Source organism: Manis pentadactyla, chromosome 5 (genome assembly GCF_030020395.1).
Source record: "Manis pentadactyla isolate mManPen7 chromosome 5, mManPen7.hap1, whole genome shotgun sequence".
NCBI classification, from domain to species: domain Eukaryota; kingdom Metazoa; phylum Chordata; class Mammalia; order Pholidota; family Manidae; genus Manis; species Manis pentadactyla.
In genome coordinates this window covers 158,810,253-158,831,767 of record NC_080023.1, presented here as the reverse complement: position 1 = coordinate 158,831,767, position 21,515 = coordinate 158,810,253, and the positions used below count along the sequence as shown (strand labels likewise).

Below are 21,515 nucleotides of genomic sequence, written 5' to 3'. Positions count from 1 at the left end.
CGTGTGTTCATCTCAGAGTATCGGCATTTTTGTGTGCTTGTGGGCACCCCAGTCTGATCTTGTCTCCATGTCTGAGGATGTGCTGATGCCTGTGAGGTCTGTCTGTGTATGTCTGTGAGCTGGGTGCATCTGGACACCTGCTAATCTGTGTGTGCCTCTCTGGGTGGGTACCTGTCTGTATGTGCCTGGCTGTATCTATGTCTTGGCATGTCTCTGTGACTCTTTTTTTTTTGGTATCATTAATGTACAATTACATGAGCAACATTACGGTTACTAAACTCTCCCCATTATCAAGTCCCCACCACATACCCCATTACAGTCACTGTCCATCATCTCTGTGATTTTAATCTGATTTTGTGACCATGTAAGTCAGTGTGTCTGTGTGACCAGCTTGTCCACTGCATCTGTCAGAGTGTCTGTGTCTCTCTGTGTCTTCATCCCTATGCCTCTGATTGTGTGTGTGTGTCTACTCCATGTGTATTTAAATCTGAGTGTGTGTGTCCAGGTATGCAGTGTGTCCTGTGAAACTATGTGTCTGCATCTGCATGTGTGTTTCCATGTCCAGGTGTCTCTGTTACTCAAGGTCTGATTCTGTGTACCCAGGTGTGTCTGTGTGTCCTGGTCTGTGTCCCTGTCCGTGCTGTCCCAGCCTGCGCTCCATCCGCTCCCCCAGGGGGCGCCCTTGCCTGGCTGTGCTCCCCCCTCGGGTTTCTGCACCTTAGCCTGCGGAGGAGAGAGTGGGCCCCTCACTGGGCCGTGAGAGCTTCGCCAGGCCCCTGCCTTCCCGCACGCCCCGCCCCCGGCCCGCCCAAAGCAGGCTATAAGTTCCCAGAGCTCCCAGTCTCCACCGTGCCTGCCGCCAGTGGTCCGCTCCTGGAGGGTCCTGCCACCAGTCGGAGGAGCCACCGCCACCACCTGCCCATGGCTGAGGGTGAGTATCGGGGTCGGCACCGCAGGCAACTCAGGGACCCGGGGCTGGCTGGGTCTCTCTGGTCTCCCTGGTGCCTCCTGGGCAGTGGGGAGTCAGGAGCAGGCTGGGGCTAAATCCCTGCATCCCCTGGGATTTGGAGAGCAACCAGAAGGTTGGACTGGGTGAAAGGTGCCTAGCTCCCGGTCCTGGAGCTGCTTGGGGCCTCAGTTTCCCCATCCCCAGGGCATAATCATTAACCCCTGCCTCCCTGGACCAGATGAAGCAATGGAACTTGAAGGCGAGTTGTAAACTTTAAAGTACTATGCTAGTGACCCGTTGTCAGTGGGGGCTGGGTCCCTGCTACGGGTGGCACAAAGCTGTGTAGAACGTGCTGGCCTGGCCTCAGAACGCTTAGCTTTGGTTAGCCGCTGCCAGCTGGGCGGAGGTGTGCATGCTATCCCTAGTGGTGTGTGAGCCACGTCTGGCTGACTCCTTGGACCCAGGAGATCAGAGACAAGGATCCAGCATCCGATGAGGGTGTGGACTGAGTGCAGGCATATTCTCTGAGGTTCCTCTCAGCCCTCAAGTTCTGCAACTCTAATCCTTGGCCATTTGTTGAGTCTCAGTTTCCCCTCCTGGAAACATGGACAGTGATGCCAGCCCTTGGTACATCTGGGTGGGCTGAGAGGACTGGAGAAAGGCTCAATCAATTTCCTATATTGTCCCTCCAGCCCTCCCACACATGGTGGCATTGCTACCTTCCCAGGGGAGGGTGTTCCACAGTGGAGGATGTCTCTGCAGTAATGCTGCTAGACCCGTGTCCTGGCTGACTCTTTGGTGAACTCCATTTGGAGATGGCCTCTGCACTGCTGCACCCCCCAGGATGGAGGTGTGGGGAGAGAGAATGTGGAGAGGGACACGGGGAAGGCTGAGCAGGTATGACAGGGAGGAACCATGGACCTGCCTGACTGGCTGTGTGATCTTGAGCCATCTTTGTCCCTCTCTGAGACCCAGCTCCCCGATACATAGGATCAAAACCAGCTTAGGGCTGGCTGTGATGTGTCATCTAGGTGGCCACTTGTCCCCAGTGCAGTTTCCCACACCATCCCCAAGAGTGGGGTTCACTGGAACTGGGGAACCCTAGAGATGCCACTTATGATGAGCCCCCTGCCCCACTGCCACGGTGGCCACTTCCTACTTGGATCCCATTGGCCTGAAACACTTTGGGTCCTTTATAAATGCAGAAAAATGATGATTCTAGACCCCAGTGTTTCTATACCTTTGGAACTGGGCATGATTTCTGGAAATCCTTCTTCAGACAATAGCCCGAGAAAGCACCCCACCTACCCCAGGCTGGGAACAGACCATCTCTCTAAGGTTCCCAGGGAACAGTGGTGGTCTCTTTCCGGCTTAAACTTTTTGGAGTGCAAGTTTCCAAAAACAGTATTTTTTCCTCACCCTAGCAAGTCAGCAGGAAGTTCTTCCTTATGGCAGTGGGGATCTCTTCTGCCGTGATTGTAGGGGGTCACTTCCCCATGTCCCCTCCAAGATTCAAGAAAAACAAGGACATGGGAGAAGGGGGTGGTGGGGAACAAACCTCGAGCTGTGAGTGGGGTGGCGACGAGTGCAGGCTCTAGAATCTACAGGCCTGGGTTTGAATTCTGAAGCTACAGCTTGCCTTGGGACCCGGGCCACGTAATGCCTCCCTCTGCAACGTGCAGATGGTGATGGTCCCTGTGTGAGTGGAGTTGTGAGGTGTAAGCTGAGCTAATCCATGTAGAAGCCCTTGGCGTCGCTGGCCACTTTGCACCTCACTTTTAGGATATTCCATGGCAGGAGGCGGAAGACCTGGGTCGATGTCCCAGTGGAAGGACAGACTTACTGGGTGATTTGGGGCAAATAAATCCCCATCCCTGTGCCTCACTTGGACCAGATACTCTTCAAGGGCCCCACAACTCTGTGAGTCTGCTGTCCCCACTCCCCTCATGCTACAGTTTTCTTAATCTGGACCTTGAGCTTGCTAAGGTTTATGAGGTTTGTGCTTCCCTCAGACCCCACCTACCTGTTCCCCCTACCTCTGCCCTGGTCTTCAGCTCTCTCTGAACTATAAATAGAGCTTTCACGTATCAAAATTCTGCCCTGGGCTAGGTCCTGGAGAAAGAATGTCCCAACATCCTGTCTTAGACTCCACAGCAGCCCTCAGAGGCTTCAGGGAAGGAGGCACAGAGAGGGAGAGACACCTGCCCAGGATCACACGGTGGCACAACAAAACTGAGACTTAGGTCCAGAAGACTCCAAATCCCCTATCATTTTAAAAAGCTTTTATCATGGAGAATATTGAACATACATAAAAGCAGAGAGAACTGTATAATAAATGCCTATATTCTATCTATACCCAGTCCCAACCACTACTCTCGCCTCCTACATCCCTCATCTCACACCCCTGTTATTTAGAAATAAATCCCAGACATCACGTCATTTCACCTGTAAATACTCCTCTCTCTGAACATATATCTAAAAGATAGGGCATCCCTTTTTTAGACATGATCAAATTAACAAAAATTCCTTAATATCACCATTATTCCCTCAGGGTGCAAACTTGTCTCCTAATGTAACAAACGTTTTAAGACAGGTTTTAAAAAAAATCAAGATCCAAATGGGGCCCCCAGAGCACGATGAGTCAGAATGCCTCAACTTTCTCTTATTCTCTAGATTCTCCCTCCAACTTTTTTTTTCTTCATTTTTCTTTCTCATAATTTATTTGTTAAAGAAACCAGATCCCTTGCCTCTAGTTCCCCAGGGTGTGAACTCTGTTGACTGCATCCTGGTTCTTTGTTTCACACATTCCTCTGTGTTTCCTAAAATTGACAATTGAACCTGAAAGGCAAGGCCTGTGTAATTAACCTCTACCCAATACTGCCCCTGTTTTTTTTTTTATAAAAGACCCCCCCCAAGCACACTAGGACAGCTCATGTGTAGGAAGCATGTATGGGGTGCCAGGCGGTGTGCTTGGTGGCTCACAGCAGCCCTGCGGGGTGGATGCCGCTGCCCCCACTGGTGGACAGGTGGGAGAGTGAGGCCCAGAAAAGTCAATTTGCCTGAAGTCACACAGCTGGAAGGTGGCAGAGCCCTCTCTCAGCTTGCCGTGGTGGGCACAACCTTGTGATTAGGGGTGAGGAAGATTCTGCCCCCGCTAGCCCCCGGGTGACGGGGTAGGGCAGGGGGTTTGGGAGGGGGAGGACCTGGTAGCTTTAGCTAGAGAGGGCTGGCCCCCCTATGTCCAGGGAGCTGAGGGAGACCACCATGGCTCATGTCCCGCCTGCTCTCTCCACAGATCTGGTTCTAGAGAGATGCGACCTTGAGCTGGAAGCCAATGGCCGAGACCACCACACAGCCGACCTGTGCCGGGAGAGGCTGGTGGTGCGGAGGGGCCAGCCCTTTCGGCTGACACTGCACTTTGAGGGCCGAAACTACGAGGCCAGTGTGGACAGCCTCACCTTCAGTGTGGTGACTGGTGAGTAGCCCTGCCAGAACCCACACCCTGACCTGTCCTGCTCTGGGATGTCATTGCCCCTAACAGATAGTGGGACAGGTGACTCCAATTCCTCTTTGCCCCCTGAGCAATCCCCAGCAATCACTAGCTCCACTTTACAGACGAAGGCACTGAGGCCCAGAAAGTGGAGGCATGTCACCCCAGGCCTTGTACACAAGTCCGTCTCTGAACACCTGGCTTCTTGGAACCTGTTATTACCAGGGTTGAAGGTTCTTTTCCTACCATACAGTTCATCAAGATCCTGCTCACTCTTTCCCACATCAAAAAACTTTCCAACTCTTATCAACAGTCACTTCCCCGAATCCACACAACCTCAGCAGGCCTCTGGGATCAGGTCGAAATCTGGCTGGGTGGCGGAGAGAACCCAGCTGGCTCCAACCCTCTGAGATGGCAGTTTTGTGTTCTAGTAGCTCCTTCTGCAAGCCTGGGGAGGCTGCCTCAGGCAAGGTGGCTGGACAGACAGACCTAGTTCTGGTGTGGACTGCATTGCCTAACTACTGTGTAGCCTTGGGAAAGTTTCTTAGCCTCTCTGAACCCGTTTTATCCTGGGAAAAGTACTCCTGGTAGATGGCTGCTAAATGAGAAGGGCCTGACATGGGGAAGCACCTTGTAGATACCAGCGGCTGCTGTTCCAGGGGTTCTGCTGATGGGTGAAGGGGCATTGAGGTCCTAGCCACCCCATCCCTAGATGCCCAGTGCCCAATCTACTTTGCCAGTGCTGGGCAAGTGGCCTTGAATGCCAAATCACTGGCTTTGGCTTCTGGTAGGAATACTCCCTCAAGGTCAGTGAAGGGCCTCCTGGCTGGGCCTCTGGCCCAGGGGTGGGAAAGGCCAGCTTTTTATGAGATCTCGGAGGGCAGAGAGAGCAGCAAGAGAGCTGAGGCCCTATTTACCTGGGAGACCGTTAGATAAGGCTTATCAAGTGCCTGCAGACTGGCTACGGATATCCCCTTCTGGTAGAGACACACCCACAACCCAGGGCCACCCCCACAAACACACAACCACCACACTTAGGGCCTTTCTAACAGACCTGAGAGGCCTCCAGCAAGTCTCTGATCTTTCCAGCCTCAGTTTTCTCCTTCTCTAAAATGGAAGGTTGGAGTATATGGCAGTTAAGGACTAGCTATGGTGCCCTGAGAAGAGTCAGGCTTGGGGTGATGAAAATCACAACATCTATGGAGCACCTACTGTACGCATGCTCATCCCAAGTCCTCCAATCTTGGAAATATAACGAGCTGCAATTTTACAGATGGAAACACTGAGGCTCAAAGAGGTCTGGCTAGTGTCCCAGGGCACACGGTGAGTTAGGAACAGAGCAAAATTCAAACCCTGACCCCAGAGTTGAGGCTTTTCGTTGCTGTGACCTGACAGCAGCCACATTTACTTATTCAGAAGTGCCTGTCAGCCTTGATTTGTTCCTCTGTGAAATGGAATGGTAGATGAGTTCCAGCTTGGGCAGTCTGATTGCCAATTTTCTTTTCTTTTTTTTCATGTCCAAGGAGTCCCCTCTCTTTCTCCTCCCTGTGTTGCAGCAGCCTGGTGCTAAGTAACTAGGTCCCAAGTTCAGGACTGCGGGGGATCGCTGACCTTCCCACCCCAGCAACTAATCTCTGTTCTCCAGTCTCTACCGACTTCACTCAAACCACAGCTAATCCATCCTGGTCACTTCCACTGCCTCCTCAGGCAGCCACGGAAGGCACTGTATCTCTGGGTCACAGGACTTCCCTCTCTGAGTTACCAAGACCCTCCTGTGGGCTCGGGAAGCCTGAGGGACAATACCAGGAAGCCAGCCAGGCCTTTTACCTCAAGGCCTGACTTGGGTCAGCATCCCGCCCAGGGCCTGACCTGACACCCTGCTTTTACATTAGAACATTCTAGTTTGTGATCAGCCTGCCCTACCTCTTTGGGGAAACTGAGGCAGGAAAAGCTGGCAATGGTCACTCTGCAAATGGAGTGTATGGCCTGACCCTGCATATACACAGATGCTGAATCTTTTACCCAGACATTTTGAGACCTGATGAGCTCTCTTATGGGATACATATCACAGTGGACAAATCCCATCCTTGCTGCAGGAATGAAGCTCTGCTTCCCTTCAAGGCAGGGGTCAGGGTTTGGAAGGGGAAAGGGGTGGGAGCGAGGTCCACTTGAAGCAGTGAAAAGAACACTGATGAGGCTAATAGAAGGCTTTACTCGGGAAGATTCCTCTCATCAGCCTCCCTGACGCCCCCTCACCATGGTCCGGGATAAGGGCCAGGACCCTCCAGGTCTCCAAGGTCAGTCAGGCCCAGACGGGTCTCTGGCCCCACGCCAGTTCCATGTGGCCCTGCAGCCAAGGGATTTTCAAAGCCAGCTTATGTGAGCAGCAGCTGGGCTGACGGGGAAAGCCTGTCTTCATCCCACCCTCCAGGGCCCCTTGGAAGAAAGGGTGTGTGTTTGCACACTGCCATCCAGGGACAGAGACAAAGGGAAATGTGTTTCCTGACCTGTCCACAAGGGTGGTATGTCAATAGTGACAGCGGCTGTGGGCCCTGGCCTGGGCTGTTCCTGTGGTGACCAGATCACTGATTATCCAAACAGGGACATTTCTGAGAATGACAGGGGCACCACTAAGAATTATGCTGGAACCACAGGCATAAACCGGGAGTATCCCAAGCAAGCTGGGACATATGCACCCCAACTTTACCCTCTCAGCCCTGGTTTCAATATTTGTAAAGTGATTTGATTGAATGAGACAATTTCTACATTCTACTCCAGTCCTCAAAATCTGTTATTTGGCCTGAGAATTCTGATTTTAATGGTCCCCTTTGATGACACCGAGGGTAGGTCACATTTACTGCATAATTACTATGTGCTAGTCACTGTGTTAAAGACTTTCCATGAACTCTCACTGAATCCTCTAAGCAGCATTGGGAGGTGGGAGTGACAATAATAAACAAGAACTGTTACTTACTGAGCACGTACTATGTGCCAGGCACCTTGTGATGTGCTCTGCATGCCTCACCTTCTTTAAGCCTCACAGTGACCTTATGAGAAGATGCTGCAATTGACCCCCTTTTACAGATGAGGAAACTGAGGCACAGAGAAGCTAACTAGCTTGTCCCAGGCCACAGAGCCAGTTTCAGACCTTGAATGGACCTTCCCAGGCACGTGGTCTAGGCCTATTTTCTTCGTTGGTGAGAAAATTGCAGATCAGAGAGGCCTGGTGACTTAGTCCAGGTCACACAGAACTCAAGGTCTGGGTTGAGGAATCAGACCCAGGCTGGGCCTCAAGCCCCAGTGCTGCCTGGCCCCTTGGGAGTGTTTAAGGCTTATAGTGGTGCCTGGCACCCAGACAGGGTCCCGGAAGCCTGGGTCATGCCTATTACTTCATGTATATATTTGGGCCTGGGTGTGGGTGCGACTAGTGGGTGGGGAGGAGGGGGCAGGGTACTGGGAGGGAGCCCCTCAGTGAACAGCCCCCACATGGTCAGCAGCAAGTGGGCCAAGCTGCAGGGAGGGAGACAGAGGAACAAAAATAAACTTTCTCTGGCAGCTGCCCAACCCAGCAAAGGTTCTGTTTCTCCTCACTGCCGCCCAATTGCAGAGGGGTGACCAGCCCTGCTCGCCCTTCTGTGACTCAGACCTGCCTGCGGGGGCTAGGCCCTCCCCTCCACTTGAAAAGCAGCCGGGTTTGAGGCTGCCTCTCTACCTCATGGAGCTTTTGAGACCCGCACTAGGGAGGGTCCTCTTTGGGAATGAGAGACGCTGTGGGGGACCACCCAGAGCCTAGAGACCTGGGCTCGGAGGCTCACTTTGCCACAGATCCCTGGGATATCCTTGGGAGACCCCTTGCTTTCTGAACCTCAGTTTTTCCAAGACTCAAGGGCTCTAGGAAGCAGGAAGTACCCAGGCCCTTCAGAAAGTGTAAACGGCTGTAGGGAGGTGAGGGATGGTTCTCACCACCTCCTTGGAGCTGCCTGTGGAGATACAGAGGCCCAAAGTCGGGGAATCTGGGGAGACAAACCCCTAAAGCCTCTATGGCCAGCACCTGACAGCAAGGGGCTCTCAGACAGGCCCTCAGGGGGGTGTCAGAGGACCAAGGTCCCACTCTACTCAGAGTCTGGGCTGCTTTTTATGCAAGGGAAAGTGGGAGGCCAGCAGGTCAAGGATTTAGGCGGAAAAGGAGAACCTGTGAGGAGCTTCTTGCTTAACTCCTGTTTCTGCTATAGATGGGCCTACTGAGCCCAGAGAGCGGGTGTTTTTATCCAAAGTCATGCCAGCCCAGAGCACTGTGCCCCAGGTTGTCCCCTTTCCCAGGAGGAATCCATGTGCCTGCAGCTTTTCATGCATTCCCACATAAGCATCCTGCAAGGCTGAGGTCTGAGCCCCACTTTATAGATGAGGAAACTGGAGCTCAGGGAGATGAAACCTCTTGCCAAAGTTCCCTCAGTGGTTAGTGGTGGAACCCAGGTGTGTGGGATTCCCCCGACCCACGGTGTGTGTCCCACTCCTGGCTAAGGGTCACTGCTTTCTCCCCTTGCAGGCCCTGCCCCCAGTGAGGAGGTGGGGACCAAGGCCCGGTTCCCGCTGTCTGACGCGGTGGAGGAGGGTATCTGGATGGCCGAGGTTGTGGACCAGCAGGGCAGCGCCCTCTCGCTGCAGCTCAGCGCCCCGGCCAATGCCCCCATCGGCCTGTACCGCCTCAGCCTGGAGGCCTCCACTGGCTACCAGGGCTCCAGCTTTGTGCTGGGCCACTTCAACCTGCTCTTCAACACCTGGTGCCCAGGTGAGCCAGACTCCACCCATGGGTGGCGCAGGGAGGTGGGTGGGACTGGACCACCCATAGGGCCCACTGCTGGGGGTGGCGGGGAGGAGGGTGCTGGCTGGGGGATGGGGCAGAAGAGACAAGGTAGACAGAGTGAGGCCCACTGTGCTGCCTCGCCTCACAAAACCTCGGTGATGCGAGAACTCTTGTTATTTCTGTTTACAGAGTAGAGACAGGCTTGTGGAAGCAAAATGACTTGCCTGAGTCCACAGAGCTGCCTAGGGAGCTGCCCCGTGTCTGCAGCCCATAGGTCCTCATGGCACTGTGAGCTGGGCATGGCGGTGTCTCTGATTCAGAAGCCCCATTCAGGAATGGGGTGCCCAGTGGATGCCCAGGGCTGCGGCTCCACGCCTGGGTTTGTTCCATGGGACTTTGTTTTAAATCTACCCCAGACTGGCTCATGGAGGGGAAACTGAGGGAGGGGTAGAGGGGTGGGGAAGCCAGAGGGCAGGCAGGGCAGTTTGGTTGCCTAAGCGCCTCTTTAGATGGTCGCTCAACAATCCCATGGGTGTCCTTGCGTCAGACAGAAAACCAAGGCTCAGTGAGGTCACATGGCTTTTGGAGGCCCCTTCAATTCCAAGTGGACAGTGCTAAACAGAACTAGGCAGAGGGAGAGCTTGGTGGAGCTGAGACTGATTCGAGCAAGAGAGAGGCAGGGGCTGCCATGCCCCTTCCTGAGCCTCAGTTTCCCCATCTGACTAACAAGGCAGTCAGATCTGTTTCCTCCTGGTCCTACACAGCAAGGCAGACAGGGAAGCCTTGGCCGGCCCCAGCCTGCGAAGGGGTGTCCCTCCTCAAAGCCTGGGCTAAGGGCAGAAATTCTGGCACCCAGCTTACTGGGCCACATCTTTATATTTTCTTCTCCATTTTGGGACATTTTATAACATATTTGAGCAGAAAGATTTTTTATTGGTTATGTATTTTGGCTTTTATTTTTAATTATAACCGTAAGACAGTAGACCATCCTTTTTGTAAAAGCTTTAAGCACTGTGGAGAAACAGTCCCACCTTGACTCCCCCTGTGGAAGCACCATTATTAGTGGAATTGGATGCTCATCTCCTTAGATTTGGGTGTATGTACCTGGAGACATTGCTGTATTAATGGGTTTCTGTCTCTCACAACATAAAAGGATCCCACATTATACATCAATCAAAACTTGGGTGTTTTTCTGCCTGTGATACGTCTTGAGGCTCCTTCCACATTGGTCTGCAGGCATCTGCTTTTTCGAGAGCCAGATTCCCCAGGGTCCTGCCAGTGTGAACAGTTCATTCATCTGGCCCTTCCACCCATGGCCATGAGGTTTTCCCCAGTGACTCATCACGGGAGGGTGTCTCCACAAGCACCCTTGCTCATATGCCCTGTGGCCACATGCAATGGTTTGTCTGGATAGAAGTGGCCTTGCTGGACCCCACTGTACAGTTGTATTGACTTCTTCAATCTGTAGAGCTAGCTGGCAGCCCTAACCATGGGGCAGGAACATGCCAGGGTTCCCCTGCTAGCCGACACTGCAGGGTTTCAGAGTCCAGGGAACAGGGACGAGGTTCTGGGATGTCCCCCTTCCTCTGGCCCTGCCCCTTTCAGCCCAGAAGGTTGGGATGGTGGTCAGCCAATCAGCACAGTGACTGACGTGACCCACATCCCAGGGCAGGAGGCTTGAGGGGCCAGTGGAGCTGGTGATACAGAGGCAGGAAGTTGGGCTCCCTGGGGGTGGGGGTGCTGGGCCAGAAAACTGCTCTCCCTGTTCGGGGGAGAGGGTGGGACTGCTTGTAAATGGGACCCCCTGTCCCTGAACTCCAGCAAGGACAGGATGGAGTGCTGGGTATGTGGGACATTTCTCGTCCCCAGTGTGCCCACCTTTGTCAGATGGAGACCTGAGCCGGAGATGTCACAGACCCAGATTCCCGGGCTGGGGTGAGGACAATTTGACAAGTACTGACACTCCCACCCTGATGGTGAAACACCATGGGGTTTTCTTCCTCTTTCCTTCTTTCTCCCTCACGACCAGTTGATTAACAGTCACATAGTTCTTTTATCATGAGGCAAGCTTTTGCTGCACAGTCTCTGGAAACAAAAGCAGGATATATAAGACCCTTGGCCACTTTCACATTTGCTTCCTGCCATGCAATCAGAGTGGGGGGTTTCAGACCTCTGCAGATGGGCCAACAGAGCCCAGGGTCTCGGGGGGTGCTGTGCAACTGCATCCCGGGTCCCACTTACCAGATTTTTAGGGGCCCACAAGAATGTTTTAATTTGTCTTAAAATCAGAAGGAAAAAAAAATGAACATTTGGTCAGATAATATATTTAATATATACTATTAATCTTTGTCATTATATTTGCCATTATACTATTATATATTATTTGTCATTATATTAATATTTATCATTGAACCAATGCAGTTGTAAAAATATATTTTTAAATATTTTTTTTATGGAAGAAAGCCTCAGGGAGGCAAAAATACCCAGGGGCCACCAAAGTCATAATATGTCTCTGAATTTCCCCTTCCCAGCCTCAGTTTCTGCTTCTGTGAAATGGGGATGATGAAGGCCAGCCTGACCTTTAACCTCCTGCTGACTGGCCCCAAGTGCCTCAGTCCCCCCTTCTGTCATCACTAGCCACAGGGAACTAAGAACCCTGCAGTTCCCAGCAGCTGACCCTTTGCTCTTTCTGGTCCTCTGCTTAGAAGGCCATTCCTCCACACTGCAAGTGTCTAAATCTTAGTCATTTATCAAGGCAACGTTCAGATGTTACCTGCTCAAGGTGGCGCCCCCTGATTCCCTAAGCGGGTCAAGATCCCACCTCCCTGAGCTGTAGAGACCCTTTCCTGGCTTTGCTTTACCTTGAATCATGCTCCTCCCTCTGGCTCAGGGCTTTAGCTTGCAATGTACCTTTCAGATCTGCCATCACATTTTACTCTTGAGGAACACGAGGTGGGCAGAGAAAGAGAGGGCTGTGCAGGGTCACACGCAAGTGAGCATCAGAGCCGAGGGACCCCTGACTCACCTAGTGCTCCTCTGTCCCTTGTTTGGCAGCAGTTTTCCATCTATAAAATCATCTTGAGTCTTAGCTTTCCTCTCCGTAAAATGGGGCTTTCAATAATCCTTCCTCACAAGGCTCTTGTGGAAATTAAACAAGTTAATATATGTCATACACTTAGCACAGGTCCTGGGCATGAGGTGAGTGCTGGATAAATGGTAGGCACTGGTATCACTAGCTGATAACCCCTTATCTCATTGATACGGGATTATTGGTTAATGATTAGTTTTTCTGATTAAAAGATGGAAGGGCCTCAGAGACAATGGCCTGGCCCTGGGAATTAGCATCCTGGCTGCCATGTCTATGGGGACCCTGGGCCCTGCTACTCAGAGCTGAGGCCCCTTCATTCCCACCCACAGAGGATGCTGTGTACCTGGACTCAGAGGAAGAACGGCAGGAGTATGTCCTCACCCAGCAGGGCTTCATCTACCAGGGCTCAGCCAAGTTCATTAAGAGCTCACCTTGGAACTTTGGACAGGTAGGGCCACACCCTGCCCCTTCCAACCGTCTCATGCCTACTGTGCACTAGACCATGGGTCTCAGGCAGTCAAAGCTGTAAAGGTGTTAGTACGTCTCAGTCACCCACACCACACTGTCAGGGGGATTCAAGGGCCCTGTAATAGCTGGAGGTTCAGAGAGAGCCCAGGCCAGGCCTGAGGCTCATACTGCAAAGGGTTACCCTACTCACTGTGGAAACAGCCGCCATGGCCCAATGTGGGGAAAGAATTAGGAGAGACTTTGGGACTTGTGGGGCTGGTAGGTACTCCAGGAAACAGAAGGAGAACATTCGAAGTCACATACCAAAATAATGGGCAGCACTTAGCAAACACTGATTTACTATGTGCTAGGCTGTGCTGAGAGGCGCTTTATACCATTATCTAGATCAGTGGTTCTCAAACTTGAATATATGTTAGAATCACTGGGAAAGTGTGTTAAAACTGTGTCCCATCCTAGTTTCTGATTTGGTAGGTCTGAGTGGGGCTGAGAATTTGCATTCTAGTAAGTTCCCAGCAGTGATGCTGCTGACCCAGTGATCATACTATGAGAACCACTAGTTGTATCAGTTAGCTCTTACAGAATAACAAATAAGCTCCAAACTGGGAGGCTTAAAACAATAGCCATTTATTATTTCTCACAAATCTATGGGTCAGCCCGGGCATGGCTGTCTAAGCCGTGCCTGGCTGACCTTACCTGATGGCTCATTTTGTTCCATGTGGTTCCTTGTCTTTCAGCTGACCAGCCTGGACTGGTTCTCCAAATCAGGGCTCTTTTTTCCTCTCCCTTCCAGAATCTCATAAAAATTCTTGAGCCATTGCTGAGAAAACTCATGAAGCAAGAACTGTCACATTCCTGGCCCATCAACCTCCTGGTGTCTTAGGGCAGTGTTGGCCTCCTGGGGTGGGGTTCCCCTTGAGATTTCTCCCAGCAGCCCGTAGTCAGGGTCCATGTTCAGGTCTATGGAGTCCTGCCCAGGGACCACAGGAAGTCCTAACCTATGTGCTCTGAGTCTCTGACCTCAGTTGGCATATCTGAATAGTGGAGATAATAACTTGAAAAATTATCTGCCCAGAAATCATGTAGCCTGCTGTGGGATATAAATGAAATGGCAGTGTGACCAGGACATATAAATACATTTTAAAAAATCAGCTGGCTCTTATTTCCAGGGCTCTGTCTTCTCCCCTGGGACACAGAACAAAGCCAAATCCTTCCTTTCATTTCCTGAGTTCCTGTCCTGTATTCATGTTTGTGCTGGGCTGTGGGTCAGCCCTTACAATCCAGGATGTCATTACAATCCAGGATAAGACCTTGAGGAAGGAAGGGAATAGCTATGTGTGGGAATCAGGACAGTTCCTGAAACAGGCAACTTTTGAGCTGGGCTTTGAAGTAGATGGAAGTATAGTCCAGCATGGAAAGGGAATTGCATGAACAAAAGCTCAGGAGTGGACAAGTTTATTCTAAGAAGAATTCTGTAGCTTGGGGGACACTTGATGTGTAAAGGAACCCCAACAGATGAAGTGGGAGAGATGAGCAGTGAATGATAGGTTGTGAATGACAGGCTGATGGCAATAGAGAGCTACCAAAGGGTTGAAACCATGGAGGGCTGCTCTGTAGCATGGAGGGAAACCTGTGAGGAGGCCTGGTTTGGGACAAGACCACAGAGGTGGGGAACAGGGGGGTGCATACGAGAGCCCTTGACAGGTCAGATAAGTGGCAAGGAGGGGAGCCCTACTTTTGATAATAACATTTGAGTCGCAAGGATGAGAAGGTGTGAGCCATGCAGAGAATGGCAGTAAGCATTCCAAGCAAAGGAAATTGCAAAGGCAAAGGACCTGAGGCAGTGAGCCTGGGGCAGAGTGGTAAGAGATGAGGTGAGAGGGGTGGGGCAAGGATTATGAAGGGCCCTGCAGGTAGAGTGGGGAATCTAGATTAACCTTGGGCACGGTGGAAACAAAGGAATGGAGGAATCACGAGATTAGGTTATATCTACAATCAACCCCAGCTCCGATCAGAGCAGTGTGTGGGGCGGGTGCAGGGGGAGGAGGGGACTCTCACCAGTTCTTCAGGGTGAGTCAGGCTTTAGGGGAAGAGGGAGATTTGGCAAAGCACAGATGGGAAAGGGGCAGTGGCAGGGCCTGAGGTGGCTCTGAGGGAAGGGAAGCCTCAGGGACACTGTGGGCTCTATTCCACATTTCCAGAACCCCCCAGCCAGGCCCTGGAAGCAGGCACACCCCCTTCCATTTCTCACAAACTCAGTCATTATCCCACCCCACCCCTTCCTGGGCCAGACAAAGCTGGGATGACAGAGATACAGCTATTTCAGCTCAAGCCTTCATAGTGGGTAGGATAGAACAGAGAGGACCTACAGCTGCTGGGCTTCAAAGCCGGCTTCCCAGAGGAGGTGATGTTCTCACCTCCCTCACCCTCTTGTTTCCTCTGATACAGTTTGAAGATGGGATCCTGGACATCTGCCTGATGCTCCTGGACGTCAACCCCAAGTTCTTGCGGGACGCTGGCCGAGACTGCTCCCGCCGCAGCAGTCCTGTCTACGTGGGCCGGGTGGTGAGCAGGATGGTGAGTGTGGCTGGGCTCACCCAGGCACAGGGTCCCACGACGGGCCCCAGTAGGATCCTCCCTCCCTGTGATGACGAGGCCATGCTCTGCACTGGGCACAGTGGGGGCACCCAGGGAATGGATAAGCTTCAGTTAAGAGAGGTTATATTCGGAAAGACAAGATTTACTCAAATGAGTGTAATGCCAAGTGGGTCCTCAGAACAATTCGTTTATTCATTCATTTGCACACTCATTCAGCAAAAATTTATCAAGTGCCACCTATGTCCTAGGTGCTGAAGAGACAGCCAGGTATAAGACATGCATGGTCTCTAATTTCGTAGAGCTTACATTCTAGTAGGTGGAGGAAGGAGACAGACATTAAATTATCAAGTGGACAGTCATAAATGCTGATACACATGCTGAAGTGACCCACAGGGGTGAGTGTCTGACTGCAGGGCCTGACTTCAGTGAGCGGCTGGGGGTACCTGCCTAGTGATGATCCCTGAGCTGATACAGCAACTAGGAGAAGAGCATTCCAGGAAGAAGGTACCACTTGTGCAAAGGCCCTGAGGAGGGCTTGGTTTGAGGAACAATTTGGCAGACTTGAGGAATAGAAGTGAGGCCACTGAGGCCCAAGCAGAGTCAACAAGGGGGCATGGGGTGCAAGCAGGCTGCAGAGGTGGGCAAGGGCCAGAGCACAAAGGCTTTGTAGGCTACAATCAGGAAGCTGGAATTTATTCTCAAAGTAATGGGAGTTTTGGGGGGTGACACAGTCTGGGCAAGGGCCGGAGTGGGTCTGTATAAGCCTTGGATCGCGCCGTGCCACTCCCCTGCCACCCATGTACAAATTCACATCCCCAGCATCGCCTTCACGACTTTGACACTGCTCCAGCCTGCCCCTCCTTTCTCTGCACCCCATATTCCAGCCCCAACCATGTCCAACACACTGTCACACCTTGGTGTCTTTGTACCTGTTGTTCCCTCTTCCCAGAGCTCCCTTCCCTGCCTTTCACCACATGCCGAACGAACTCATGTTTGCTGTAGTGCAGCTGTCGTCCTGTCCCCAGGCTTGTCCCTCTGATGCCCTGCTTGTTGCAGGTCAACTGCAATGATGACCAGGGCGTGCTGCTGGGACGCTGGGACAACAACTATGGGGATGGCGTCAGCCCCATGTTCTGGATCGGCAGTGTGGACATCCTGAGGCGCTGGAAGAACCACGGCTGCCAGAATGTCAAGTATGGCCAGTGCTGGGTCTTCGCTGCTGTGGCCTGCACAGGTGAGCTGCACACTGGGATGTGGGGAGAGCCTGGTACCTGCCCGCAGCCTCTGTGAGCCCTGGGCTGGGGGCACAGAGAGCACCAGGGTGGGAATCGGGGACCCCAGTTCTGGTCCTGCTTCTGCCTCTAGTGCTACTGGTGTACTGTGTGGCCTGGAGTTGATGGCTGCCCCTCTCTGGTCTTTTTTCCAATGTCTACCCCTCAGGTGGTTGTTAGGATCAAGAGATGTAATTTGGGAGGCAGCATGCCCTCAGGGTTGAGAATATGGGCTTTGGAGCCAGGCACACCTAAATTAAAAATCCTCAGTTACACTTAATTGCTCTGTGACCTTGAGCAAATGACTTTCTGAAACTCAGTTTCCTCATCTGTTAAATGGGACAGCAGGACCTACCTCCTAAGGTGGATTGACATAAAGCTGCAGAGCACATAGTACTTGGCCCAGTTCTTAGCTCTCAATATATATTAGCTAGTAATAACTTGATAATAATATTATCATCAATGTCAAGAAAGATAAAGCCCTTTCTAAAAAGCAGAGGAGGAAATATAAAGCAATTTAAAACCCAAAATGTAAAATAAATCTTGAAAAAAATCTTGAAAATTTGAGCCCAGAAAAGCTGAAGGTTGCTCCTGGGCTGATGATAATGCTTGTGAGAATGGGTTAGTATCATACACCAGTTAAGAACATGACGTCTGGAGTCAAGGCCTGAATTTAAATCCCAGCTCTGCTTCTTACCAGCTGTGTGTCCTTGGGAAAATCATCTAAGTCCCTTGAGCCTCAGTTCCATTATATAAGTAAATCAGCATAATATTACTACCTTTATTCTGGGGTGGTTTTGAGGATTAAATCAGTTGTGTGTGAGTGCTTAAAATGATTTCAGGTGCATAACAGCAAACACTTATATAATGCTGCTGCTTCTTATTATTATTATTACTATTTAGTATTATTATTATTAGGTTCAAGAAATCTAAGAGGCTGACCTCTGGTTCCCAGCTTTCCTGACTCTGTGATCAGTGCTCAGGCCCGGAGCAGTGTCCTCCGGCGGCCCTGGAGCTGCCCTCCACGCTAGCAGTCTGGGTAGGGGCAGCTTGGCTCCGGCAGCTAAACTGTCTCTGCGCTCCCTCCCCCACCCCCACTCCCCCACCCCCACTCTGTTCCTGCCTGCTCTCTGTGGCCTCTGAATTCCCCTTTCTTGTGGAAACTCCCCATCCCAGGCCCTTCCTTTTGAGGGGCCTAACACATGCCTTCTCTGAGCACCCCATGGGTTTTCTGGAAAACCCCCACCATCCACAGCCTGGGTCCCCAGCCTCACCCATAGATGCCGCCTTCACCCTGCTGTGACCCCCTGATGAGTCGGCTATAGATCTTGCCCACAACTGTCCTCTCCCCAAGGTCAGGGCTGCCTCGGAGGCCCAGCAGCCTTCTCCCAGGCCTGGTGTGTAACAGAGCCAGGGAAGGGTTGGTCTACCGAGGGGGGCGTCTGACTGCCTTGGGCCCTAGGTTTCTGTGGGGGAGCCAAATGGTGGGACCAGGGACTCTGGAGCTGAACTGCCTGGTGTGAATCCCAGCTCCGCCTCTCACCCCTGGGTGAACTTGGGCAAGATAAGCGGTATCTCCAAGCTTCAGTTTCCTCACCTGTAAAATGGAGACAAGGTGACTGCCCGAACTCACAGGGCGCTCTCAGGACCCCGGGGAGATGTTACTTAGCACTGTCTCTGGTTCCGGTGAGGTTTGGGTTTGTGGGGTTCCAGGAAATCTGCGATTCCTCAGCTAGATCCTGGAGCATTTTCTCAATGTCCTAGAGTCGGCCAACAAAGACCAGATAGATGTTTGTAGTGATGGGCACCGTAACACACTTTGCTGTTCCAGCCTGGGCACTGGGCACACGAAACTACCCACCCCCATCACCTCTCTGAATCATTACAACATCCGGACAAGCTGCTATTATTAGCTCCTCTTAGAGGAGGAAATGAGGCTCAGAGAGGGGAGTGGTTTGCCCAAGGTCACACAGCTGGTGAGCTGCCCAGGTCTGGGCCATCCTCCTGGCCTTAGCCTGTGATGATGAGCCTCCCGGGAGACACCCTCCCTGTGACAGGAGTGGTGCCTTGCTCCTTGGGCAGCAGGGACAGGCCTCTCCAAGCCTCGGGTCTGTACTCAGGCCTGTCACATGGCAGCGGGGCAAGGCGGGGGGGTTGGGACACCAGCCTTTGCTAAGAGCAGTGGAGAGTCTGGCCCCTGCCCAGGCCTCGGGGCACGGGAACCAGGCAAGAGGTGGAGGGGCATAGCCGCTCCTTCCTCCCTCCTCCGCAGTCTGCTGGCCAGCATCCAGGGCAGTCTGGGAAGCTCTTGCCCCAGTTGGTGGCAGTCACAGGGCAAAAGTCTCATCCCTGTCCCACACCCTTTCCCTGTCTCAGAGACTCATCCTCACTGAATACTAAAAGTAAAACAAAAGTTAAGTTACATTAGCAGGGCTTTTGGTTTCACTTTGTTTTTTTTAGATATGTACTTTATTCTATTCTGAGAATATGTTACGTTTACAATATATAGAAAGTGCATAAAAAGTGAGGGCGTAAAAGCACCATAATTCCACCTGTCAGGAGCACCCCTCCACTTGTGTGAGGCTCGCGTGCCTGCCGAGGGCTTCCGTGCCTCCTCTGCGGCCTCCAGGTGCCAGGTGATCTCCTGCCTCTTCGCCTATCATTGCAACCCCGGGGCCAACCCCAGAGCCTGCAAGCTCTCTGTACATGTGCTGTGGCAGGGAGACAGGGCCCTCCGCATCTGGTGGCCCTGAATCTGCCCTGTGACCCAGTTACTCAAGGCCCAGAGAGGTGAAGGGGGCCACAGGTCACACAGGCCAAAGCAGCCGGGCTTGAATGGGAGGCCTCCTGACCTTTTTCCTTCCTCTGTCTGCACTGCTGCTTGCTGCTCTGCTCCTTCCCTTCCCCCCTTCCTCCTCCTCCTCCTCTCTCTACTTCACCCACTCCTTCATCACATTTGACAAAATAGTGTGTGCCAGGCCTGGGATATAAAATAAGACATCTCTCATTGCCCTCACAGGACTAGTTAAAGAATCCTGAGCAGGCCCGTTCATTGAAGATGAATCCCAAGTCTTGCTATGAATGCAAATGATGGGACAATCTAAACCTGGTGGGGTGGCTTCTGGGCCAAGGGGACAGCATATGCCAATGTCCTGTGGCTGGTGGGAGTGTGGAATGCTAGAGGAGCAGCAAGGAGGTCAGCTTGGCTGGAGCAACATGTGCAGGGGGTCATATGAGGCCAGGCCCTGTAGGTTCAAGGGCCATGGCTGGAGGTCACTGAATGTTAAGCAGAGGAGTATTGATGTCAGATTTGCACTTAGAGTTAGTTGTGATGTTGCGGGGACAGAGTGGACAAGGAGCAACCAGTGAGGTGGGTACCATTATCTGGATAAGGGGATGGCATAACCCTCACCACCTGGACCAAATGGGTGCAGTGCTCCCTGGGGCACAGAAGTGTGTGCAGAGGCCCAGAGCAGGGCAGGTGTGCCTAGATCATCAGCCCTTCCGCTAACCCCTCCCTGTACCGTTTCTGCACCCTGCATCCCCAGTGCTGCGGTGCCTCGGCATCCCCACCCGAGTTGTGACCAATTATAACTCGGCCCACGACCAGAACAGCAACCTGCTCATTGAGTACTTCCGCAACGAGTACGGGGAGATCCAGGGTGACAAGAGTGAGATGATCTGGTGAGTGGGGTCCAGGGTGTGGGGCAGGGCCCAGTGGGGATGGTCCCCTGGAAAGACCTCTCAGAATCAATTTGAATTGAGTTTAAAAATTGAATGGTATTTGGTCAAAGGGAGACAGGGCTTGGGGAGGACCCTCTGGGTGCCGGAGCAGCATGAGCAAAGGCCAAGAGGAGGGAGAGTCCGCGCACAGTGGCAGCAGGGCAGCAGGGAGCGTATGTTGTCAGGACTTTGGAATGCCAGATTAGGGGGTCTGGGCATGATTCTGAAGGCAACAGGCTGTCACCAATGGCTGCAAACTGGGGGAAGGACATGCTAATGACCTTGTAGCAGGAGATCAGTAGGGACAGATTGAATGCCAGGGGCTGGGATTGGTTCCAGCCAGAGGTGATGAGGCCTGAGCCAGGGCAGAGCCCAGGGGCTGGAAAAGAAAGAGCAGCCAAGAAATTAGGAGGCCACGTCAGCTGAACTTGAGGAGTCCCTAAAAGGGAGGAGGTGTGGGGGAGGCCACTGAGAATGCCTCCCAGTGTAGGAGTGAGCACCTGGCTAGGCCTGTAGGAGCAAGAGCAAAGAGGAGCATGGGGGTCATACTGGGCTCAGCTCAAGACCAGGTGAGCGTGTGTGAACTGCTGGGGGGGATGTGGCAGTGCAGGTCTGAATTGGAGGCCAACGCTCTGCTTCACTCCCCAACAGGAACTTCCACTGCTGGGTGGAGTCATGGATGACCAGGCCGGACCTGCAGCCGGGGTACGAGGGGTGGCAGGCCCTCGACCCGACACCCCAGGAGAAGAGCGAAGGTAAGTAGACGTGGCCCCGTTACCTAGATGAGGAACCAGAGGCTCAAAGAGGACGTCCCGGAGTCCCCCAGCTGGAGAGTGGCAGGGCTGGGATTCTAACCCTCACCTGGCAGGCTCCAGAGACCACTGACTGGTCCACGTGAGTGCTGGGGGAACTCAATGGTATTTTATAATATGCTTCTCTTATAATTTGGAAAGTAATTTGCACACATTATGGAAAACAGAAAAGATGGAGAAGCACAAAGAAAAAAATTAAATGGCATCTTTGTCCTTTCCCCTAAAAGAAGCATCATTAACATTCACACACAGCTTTCAGTAATTTTCGATTACATATTTGAGGGAGGTGGGGGGCAGTGGGTGCAGGTGAGAGCA

The 21,515-nt window shown here is 52.5% G+C and overlaps 1 protein-coding gene across 2 annotated transcripts in view; it reads left to right on the top strand.

Annotated features, from left to right (window-relative positions):
* The first annotated feature begins 733 nt into the window (after positions 1–733).
* The window catches only part of TGM2 (transglutaminase 2), a 31,975-nt gene continuing 11,193 nt past the window's right edge, over positions 734–21,515 (top strand). For both annotated transcript variants that reach the window (XM_036902308.2, XM_036902309.2), the window contains exons 1-8: positions 734–931; positions 4,245–4,424; positions 8,986–9,228; positions 12,661–12,779; positions 15,245–15,373; positions 16,451–16,628; positions 20,214–20,349; positions 21,040–21,143. In XM_036902308.2, coding sequence (XP_036758203.2) covers positions 922–931; positions 4,245–4,424; positions 8,986–9,228; positions 12,661–12,779; positions 15,245–15,373; positions 16,451–16,628; positions 20,214–20,349; positions 21,040–21,143 — 1,099 coding nt within the window. In that variant the 5' untranslated portion in view covers positions 734–921. The remainder of the gene's footprint in view (positions 932–4,244; positions 4,425–8,985; positions 9,229–12,660; positions 12,780–15,244; positions 15,374–16,450; positions 16,629–20,213; positions 20,350–21,039; positions 21,144–21,515) is intronic.